Genomic DNA, 9678 nt, shown 5'->3' with positions numbered 1-9678 from the left:
TATATATATATATATATATATATATATATATATAAATGCATGATTTATCTGCTTGACTAGCTTGCCTGATGATTGATGTTTTTAATAGTACCAAATCTTGCTATCTAAAAGTTTAGTCAAACACACCCTAAAAACTCTAGCAAAATAAGCTCTCTGTTGGATGCATGTAGAAGTAGAAACAGATTCTTGAACCACCATCCAATTGAGCGCACAATTTTGATCGACCATATACAATTTTGACTTATAAGATAATTTGACGTTTAAAAGTACCTAAATTTACTATCAAGAACTTCAGTCGCAGATATATATGTTGAACAAGCTAAGAGAATCTGGAGCAAAATCAACCAATTCTATTATACCCAATTGATGATACCAGAGAGCATATATATTAGGGTTTTGACGGAAAATTGGCGGTAAAGAATAAACGAATAGGACAGAATTGCAGTCAAGGTCAATATTTTCTTTGAGATCGTACGTCCTTGCGCCATCACGCTGACGCATGAGAGAGACAGTGTGCACCGGTCACAGCTGTGGACTGCCGTGCATCGCTCGCACATTTCACACGTGAACCGTGCGTTACTTGCACGCAGGATTTTGATTGGCCAAGTCCGCATCATCCGCCGGTATCTTGCATTTCTCGTGTTCTTTTGCCTCCACTCGTGTCTACTCATGGCTACAAATCATTCCACCTTTCTCTCTTGTTCTCCAGAAAATTTTCTACAAGAAAAATGACATAGCACATTTTGAAAAGAGTGGGAAATGAATAGATGAGAAAGACACAGTAGATTCTTATTGAACACCAATCTCATCTTGTTCTCCTACAAAATTAGACTTCCATGAAGTGTATGATTTCAGTTTCACCCAAACATTGAATATTGTTTGGTGAAAGATAGGTAGGGTAGCTGCAAGGGTTTGTCAGACTTAAAAACTTCAATGTAATGCACAATCCTGGACTTCCATATTAGTCCCATAGTTAACAGGGCTTGCAGGGCATGAACTTGTTGGACCCTTCAGCCTTCTAATCACATATTTGTCTGCATGTCTCCCTTTCTTCCCAACCTATGTAGCTTCAGCCTTCAGGAGATCTTCCTACATGCAGTTGCCATCCTTTTGGATCTATCTCCACCTGGAAACAATATAAGAAGAAAAAAGTTTAACAAATTTATACGAATGAACTTGCTGCAATCTTCCAGGTCATTCGGATGCAATTTTCCGATGCCCTTATACATGACTGCAATAACTATATAACGATTGTGCTCCAAAGTAGATTACTTGGCCATCAGTGAAAAGTTTTCTAGCAAGCTCATTTCCTCTATAAGCTATGCAAGGTGCCTGATGAACTGATGACTATGAGGTTGAATGGATATATCAAAGATTTTTCAGTTGATAGCATTGGGGTACACAATATGAGGCACAACTGGTCAAGGAACAAATTTGAGAAACAATGATCAGTGTTCCATTTTTTGTGTGAGGTACTAAACATAATTTGTACCTAACAACTATAGCAAATATAATTGATCAGCAATGAGGAATACCAACGTGAGATTCGGAAGACAGTCAAGTTTATATCTCAATAACATATCATTTCATGGAACTTATTCATTAGCTGAACAGGATGATATTGCTGTACTAGAACGGAAAGAACAGAAGTACCTGGAATGCTTTGTCCCTCCAATGAAACACACAACCACGGCCTTCCATGTACTCAAAAATATATTTTGGAAGCAGAGGTTTCAAGGATGTATGAAGCTTAACTTTTGTTAAGCCTCCACATGCCAATAGGGCAGCAGCGAGGCCATTTGGACTCAATCCTGTCAGGTGCAAAATAGTCATGTTTTGAAGGCGGTTGATGTTGGTGAGAGATAACAGCCCCACATCTGTGACTGAACAATAGGACAGGTTTATCTGCAACATCAAGAGATGAACACTAGGTTTTAGATTTTCAACAACTTTGATGTTCCAGAATGTATTGAAAGGGGAACTACCTGTCTGAGATTATGGCAAAATTGACCAAGTGCAAGCATGCCATTATCATTGATATTGAAGCATTTCTTTATATCCAGCACTGCAAGTTGCCTACATGCCCTAGCAATAGCTGAAAGGCCAACTGTCGAGACAGAAGGACATGCTCGAAGTTCAAGTATCCTTAATCTCAAACACTCTGACAATGATATCAATGAAGAGTCTGTGATTTTATTATTGTAAGCAATGTTGATCATCTCCAGATCAGGACAACCCTGAGCTATTTTTGCAATGCCCACATCAGTTACTCCCAGCGACCTACAGAAGATAAGCCCATAAGATTGCTATACAAAGAGAAGTTAATCACAATTACATAGTATTCACCATAGCATCATTCATTCGGAGCTACTGACTTCACATGCCAGAAGAATATTCTGAAGAAGATTAGTTTCTTGGGTAATACCATTAAGACTTTTGTTTTGGTAACTATAGCCAAAGGCCTAAAATCATATAGAAGGAACTTCAAGACAAATATCTACCCGATATAGGCGGTTGTAAATCTGCATAAAGCCACTAACCTATACAAATCAAGCTCTTTCAGCTTTCGACAGCCACTTCCGACATGGATGAGTCCTTCATCAGTAATGTTCAAGCAGACACCCAACTTTAGACTACAAAGTTTGGAACATCTTGAGATGGACATTAATCCTACACAAGTTTAGCAGCATTTCATATTAGCAGATAGAAAATTACATTACATTACAATAAAAAAGAAGGCACTCAGGTGGATTAGAATGGTAAGTTCAAGTCAAAACCTTCATCATCAATTTCGTTATCTGTGACATCCAATTCCTCCAAGAATTGGCAACGCTGCCCAATCAACAGGAAAGCGTCTTTAGAAACCAGGGTACAGGATTCCATCCTCAGGGAAGTAAGGACTGTACATGATTTTGTTATGCAATCTATAGCGGCAGAAGTTATTTTGCGGCAGCAGGTGATGTCTAGTTTCAGCAACTGCCTGTGTGCTTGCACAAGGAAGGAGAGGCACTCATCTGTCACTCCAGTGCATTTACTTAAACTCAGCTCTCTCAGTGAGGCACGCCAACTTCCAATCGCTTTAGTTCCAGAACATGTGACCAAACAACCATCTAGTCTAATCGATTTCAACCTCGAATAATTAAGGAGGCATTTCCCCAGGTCAGTGGTGACCTAAACCACAGTTATAAATGTCAATAAAGAGTTTGGAAGTACTGAAAAAATCACTAGGATGATCATAGGTTGATACTTACCGAAGGACCATATGATAGGATTAGCTGCTCAAGGTTCTCAGCACCATGTGTCAGTGAAGACAAACCCACATGACTAACATTCTGACATTTCGACAAATTAAGCATCTGTACAGTAGCACATAAACGAAATCGATTATGATTACTGTTGAAAACTTGATACAAATACAGTTAACTAAGACTTCAGAAGTAAGGAATAATCAGTGAAGAAAATTGAATATGGCTATAAAATGGGGATACACCACTAAGTCTGTTACAAAGACAGGCATCACATAAGCCGAAAACAATCACATATTGCTGAAAGGAATTGTCTTGAACTTGTATAAGGCATATTAATGAAATGTACCTTGAGCGAGCTGCAACTATGCTCGAGGCTAACAAGGCCATCATCATCAATTCCAAGGCATCCTTCAAGAACCAAATCTTCAAGATATTGTAGTTGCAGGATCGGTGGAAGACATTTTTCTGTAATCTGCAGTAAAAAGCATACATCTCTTCAAACTAGATCAAACAATTCCGAACTTTTAATCTCCAGAAGCAGCACAATTAGAACCATCAACAACCCAAACAGGTGAATCAGGCATGCATATATTTTCTTCATCATACATCACTCCAACAACTAGCCTATATTAGTCAAATACGTCACTCCATTAGTCTGTCACAGTAAACCTCCCTTTCTATCTGGCGCCAAGAAAGTAAATTCAGATCAATGAAAATGGCCTTTTCGCCTACTCAACAACAGTAAATGTACTTTTTGAATAATTATCTACCATAAAAAATATACCCTTTAAGATCAACATCCAAGCTCAGCACAAATCATCTAAACTCACACTTGACCTTCAAATCACAATGATTCATTTAACCTCAGTTAAAAAACGAAACACTGCAGTAAAAACAAAGTTACCGGCAGACAAGAGAGATCCAAACTCCTGAGCTGCTTGCACTTCACAGCGACCAATCCAACCCCCAAATCCGTGACACGTAAGCACCACCTCAAGCTCAACACCTTGAGCTTCTTACATCCAACGGCTATACAACCAATCCCTATATCACTAACAAACTTACACCTCCCCATCCACAGCTTCTCCAGATTCCTCGCCTCCGCGATCGCCTTCGCCGCCGCGTCCGTCAGCTCCGTCCCGTTCGACACGTCGATCTCCACCAACCCCGAACACCCCGCCGCCAACGCACGCATCCCAATGCCGCCGAACCCCTTCGACCGCGACAGGTTGATCGAGCGGAGCGTCTCCCTCCACGTGGCGGCGACAGAACCGAGCGTGGCGTCGCTGACGCGCGGGCAGAGAGTGAGGTCGAGATGGGATATGTAAGGGTAGCGGTGGAGGGCGCGGTGGAGGAGCTCGGAGCGGAGAGGAGTGAGGGACTTGCGGTGGCGGGACTCGATGAAGTAGAACGATTTGCAGCACAAGGAGAAGGACTTTTTGGAAAACGGCTCGTCGTTTAGGTGGTCGAGGATTGCGTGGATGATCTCCTCCGTGAACAGGTCGAGTGGGTTGGACATAACGGCGTCGTTGCGTTTCGTCATCCGTGTACGGCGGTCGTTGAGTTTAACTAACTGTGTAACGGAAAAACAGAGGAGTGGGGCTTTGGGGAAGAAGAAGAGTTGAACAAGAACAAGAAGAAATGTGGAGGATATTACCATAATAGCCTTGAGGGTCAACGAATAAGAGTGAAGGATCGGGGGTGTACTTGGTAATTTTGAGATTGGGATTCAGTCTATTTGGGGAAGGGACATATGAGGAAGGACAGGTTGAGCTTGCACATGGTACGGCAATTATTTTTAAAAAGTTAACGTACGCATAGGACAGCGTCTCACGGTCCCGCGAGAGAGCGTGGAAGTCACGCTCCGAAAAGAATATCAATATAGTAGGAGGCATAAGGATCTAATTTTCGTCTACTTGCAATTTATTATTTTCTTATGAACAAACTTGCAATTTATTAATTTGGATCATTAGAGTCATTAGGTTCTGCTCAAAAACGAATATTGAAATTCATTAAGTCTTTTTTCTCAACCGATGGATGGAATCAAATTGTTCGGAAGCGCTTCGTTATCACATACACTTAGTCAGATTGATGTGTCGATGAGATATATAGCTTAATAATATTTATGTCAAGAGAATAAGGATCTGTCCGGTAACGTTTTTAAAAAAGATTTTTAAAACAGATTTTTAAAAATAAAAATGAGAGAATGAGATTGTTATTTTCATTGGAAATGTATTTGTGAAAAGTATTTTTCGTATTTTCTCAACTAAGAAAATGAAAAAAATGAAAACGTCATATTTATGTTTTTAGTTTTTCTTTGTAAAAGTTGAAAATATTTTCATTTTTCATTTTCGATGCTTTCAGAAATGTCTCACCGAACACATTTTCATCTTATTTTCATTTTCAAAAAACAGGTTTTTAGACACCAAACTACTAAAGGCAAATGTGGAGAATGTGTTGTATAAATTAGTTGTTAGTTTTATTTTTTGACTCTAGTTTTGATTATTTGTCTTTAGGCTTTAGCTTTCGAACTCCATTTTTGTAGAATGATTCTTTAAGCTTATATCGGAAATTAGCTCCCGCTTTACAAGGCGTGGTACTTTTATTGGAGTTTGACACCTGCTTAACTCTTCTTCTTTTTTTTAATGAAATGAAAATCCCATTAAAGAAAGGCAAAAGCCACAAAGTAACACGCAAAAATTAGAAAGAACAAGAACAAACTGAGAGAGCAAACTAGAGAGAAATTAAAATAAAAGGTTTAACATTTCAATACATGAGCTCTAGTGAGCAATTATACACAAAATATGAAGCGAATTGGTGCTCTGATGAGGCTTCATTCTTAATAGCTTATGTTGGCACCTGCAAAAGCATTACATAAGTAAGTATTCACACCATGATATTAGTCTGAAGCTTCCACAATTGCGGGCAGAACTCGCTTTCCATCACTGTTATTCTTAATGGAGACTCGAAACAGCATAAAAAGCATATGGCGACAGCTATGTTGCACGGAAACGGAAACGAGTTTCGGTTTCCTATACGATCTGATTCATGGAAACGTCAAAATCAAATATAGTTCGATACGAAACATGGAGGAAATGTCAAAATTAAAATAATATAATATTTATTATAATAAATATAATTGAAAAAATAAAAATTTTCTCGGTAACTTAGTAAATTAATGTTCAAGTTTATTTTCGAGTTTTTCTCGAAATGTTAAACTATTCTTTTAAGATCTCGATATTGTAATTCGCAACGACACGAGTTCACCGGTGTTTTCAGATGATTTTTCGAAACATCGAGCTATTTTCTACGTTTTATCGAAGTTATAGTAAAACAAATTCATTTTATTTCAGAAATTAGAAAACCCAAATTAGTTCCTAGCCGTCAAATCTCCCTGTTTTAAATCTGGGTCGTTGGTCATTTTTTCAAAAACCCAGGCCTAGGTCAAAAGACCCAAACCTGGTTAATCTCTTCTCTCTCTCCTCTCCCCGACTCTCTCTCTCTCTCTCTCTCTCGGTCCCCTCGTCTGCTCCGCCCTCTCCTTCTGGAGCGGGGTCCGGCCACGAATCGCCAATCCACCAAAAGCAAAATGTTTCTCTGTCTTCCCACTACAAAACCCAACCTTCAATTCACACATGCACAACCTAGAAGGAGATCGACCGAGAAAAGGCGTGGCGGTTCTTCGGTGATTCTCGATGGTTTCAGCCACGGTTCGACATATTAGAGGTAGGGTTTTCTTTCTCTCTCCCTCCTCTTCCATTCTATGTCCCTGAATGTTCCATTCGTGCCCTAATCAAATATTGGGGTAGAAAATATTCGACCACCGAACACCCATCGTGGAACGTTTCCATCCAAGACGAAACTTGTTTCCCTGGCATTTAGATTTCTTCTTTCCTGGAAACGCGTTTCGAGGCGTTTCGTTTCTGAAACGTTTCTGAAACGCGAAACGTCAGTAATTTGGCGTTTCGGTGCAACATAGGATGGCAGTCTGGAACCTTATATACTAGCCATATAAAGTCATCATCGTTGTCGTCTATATCGTCATGTAAGCCCATACAAACTTTCTCAGCATCAAAATGGAGAAGCCAACGCAACATGCATATAGCAAACATGTAATATAGCATATTCTGAGCTCCCATAGGATAATCCATCGGAATCCAGCTGTTAAGACACGAGGACTCCAGAAGCTAGTAGGGCAATCAAGAAGCCTTTACATTCAACAGCAACCAAAATTTGATTCGTCCATCCCTCCCATGTCTCTTTGCACAAATCGAAAGTGTATGCAATGTAGGGAATGATGGTTGAAGTGGAGAGAACATGAATATGGACCTTGTTTCCCCACCTAGTCTGGTTCACTACTTGATAGGGAGTGGAACTAGGTGGATTAGGTAGGCATCTTTTGGTAAATCCTTTAGTTTTGGGTTCAATCACATAAAAAGTGATGTTCTGTGAATCAGTTAAGTCCGAAAAAGTGAAGACTCAAATTGATACATATGAACATGGTGGTTGGTCAGAGCATCCAACAAATCGGGTTGTGCGTATAGAAGGTGTCTGTATGGGGAGTTTGTGTAGGAAACAATGGGGGTGCCAGGGTGAATGATATAATCTGTGTTAGGTTTGTGCAAACAAGTAGCTAGCTTAGGTCATCTGTAGTAAGGAGGGCCAAGTGAGCTTTATGACCCTAATTCTAAAAAAATGGGCTCCAATAATAAAGGGCTAAAGAGCAAGAGGGGTGGAGGTGAGTGAAGAGATCCAAATTTAACCCTCAAGATGACCTTAGAGCTTTTCTTTGAGACCCACAAAAATCATGCAGCAATCCAAATGGTGGCAAACCTCACGTGATGCAGTTTTCTGAAAATAAAATCCAATGGCTCATAGACCATGACCATTGAGATCCAACGGTGAAGAATTATATAACTTAATTATATATTTTTTTAATGTTTCCAACGTACGGAAACTTGGAAACATTTGTAACAACCAAAAAAAGATTAGTTTTTTAATGTACACCGGCCTTGTTCCTTTCATTAAAAAAAACTTTTTTTATTTTATCAACGACGTAAATTTCATTCCAACAACTCAAAGGTTACAAATATTGGCCAAAAAGCCATAAATCCCATCAGGAATAGGACCATACCATCTGCCAGAGAAACCAGCACCCAAAGCAAACTTAGCTACCTTATGTGCAATAGAATTAGCAGTACTCCTATAAACATGAACAAAGAAAGAAGAAGGAAGTGTAGCTAAACACAGCTTAACATCCTCTACAATATTCCCGAAATCAGAATTATCAATCTCTTCACCTGCTTTAATTAGCAGCTTGAACCAACTTCAGACAATCCGATTCAAAGATAATCGGGTTAAGATGGAATTCTGCTGCCAACTCACATGCAGCTCTACTGGCTACTACCTAAATAAAAAATAAAAAAAACTTAAAAAATTATTTTCACCCCAAAAATTAATTTTTGATATAAATTAAATCATAAGTTTCAAAAATATAATGAACTATAAAATATTTGAAAGGGCTAAATATAGCCCTCCCTTGTTGGAGATGATTCACCATCGTATGAATAAATTATATTATTTAAGAGACCTTTAGTGGAGATGGTCAAATATTGAACCAAAAAAATAGGTGGAGGGCCATAAGGCCCTCCCCCCAAAAAAAATAATCCTCACCATAAGGCAAGTAGACCTGTACCTTCTCTAACGGTACACGTGGAGGGTCATACAGCTTTGGAGGTATGCAATCTATGTTGCTGAGTTTCCCCACATCCAGATTTAGATGATATGCTCCGAACTCTAGCTGTCACCACAAACAAAAACCATTCCTTCCTCATCGATTTTGAGCGAGCGGGTTGCTTATTCTTCACTGGAGAAACAAGATCCACCCGTAGAGTTCTGGTTCAGGCAAATAGAACGGAATCTTTGAGCATAGGGTCTTTTTTTTTTATGAAAATCTGAGGAGGAGATCGGTAAGCAGAGGGGCTTTTTTTGAATTTTTTTATTAGATTTACTATACAACACGTAGATTAAATAATTTTTTTAATTAGATTTAAAATTCCTGATGATGATGTAAACTATAACTTTTTTTAGTAAGTGGAGGTTATGTGGCTAGACCAAATGGTATTGGGCATATAAACTATAATTTAACTCATTGATTGATGGGTAAATAACACTAAAGTACCATTTGAAGGTAAAAATGATAAAAAAATCATCAATTGTTCCACATGTTAAAATGGTCACCCTAAATGTTATTAGATGATAAAATAGTTACTTAATTCTATATCATATGATCTAATGGTCATTATTAAGTATCAATTATGATAAAAAAGTACATTTTTAAATTTTAAGGTTTGACAATTCTACCATTTCTGTTATAAACATCATTCTTTTCTTTCTTTCTGTGACTTTCTCCCGTTCTCTTCTCTTAGCC

The 9678-nt window shown here is 38.7% G+C and overlaps 1 protein-coding gene across 1 annotated transcript; it reads right to left on the bottom strand.

Annotated features, from left to right (window-relative positions):
- Window positions 1–757: 757 nt before the first annotated feature.
- On the bottom strand, window positions 758–4791 carry LOC101311952 (F-box/LRR-repeat protein 3-like). Its single transcript, XM_004295995.1, has 8 exons — window positions 4153–4791; window positions 3595–3720; window positions 3252–3356; window positions 2778–3171; window positions 2541–2670; window positions 1986–2280; window positions 1654–1905; window positions 758–1126 (listed from the first exon to the last, which is right to left on the bottom strand). Exons 1-8 carry the CDS (start codon window positions 4789–4791, stop codon window positions 1070–1072), a joined length of 1998 nt encoding a protein of 665 aa, XP_004296043.1. The 3' UTR covers window positions 758–1069.
- Window positions 4792–9678: the final 4887 nt, after the last annotated feature.

The sequence above is a fragment of the Fragaria vesca genome, linkage group LG3 (assembly GCF_000184155.1).
Source record: "Fragaria vesca subsp. vesca linkage group LG3, FraVesHawaii_1.0, whole genome shotgun sequence".
Lineage (NCBI taxonomy): Eukaryota > Viridiplantae > Streptophyta > Magnoliopsida > Rosales > Rosaceae > Fragaria > Fragaria vesca.
The sequence above is the reverse complement of the archived record's forward strand: the minus strand, read 5'-3'. Positions and strand labels throughout refer to the sequence as shown.

Bases quoted from the DNA above. Each gene is read 5' to 3' on its own strand.
- LOC101311952 (XM_004295995.1), bottom strand. From the start codon at position 4,791: ATGACGAAACGCAACGACGCCGTTATGTCCAACCCACTCGACCTGTTC. The intron at 3,721-4,152 runs GTAACTTTGTTT...TTTTTACTGCAG, and splicing joins TGGATCTCTCTTGTCTGCCG to ATTACAGAAAAATGTCTTCC. The intron at 1,906-1,985 runs GTAGTTCCCCTT...TTGATGTTGCAG, and splicing joins TTTGCCATAATCTCAGACAG to ATAAACCTGTCCTATTGTTC.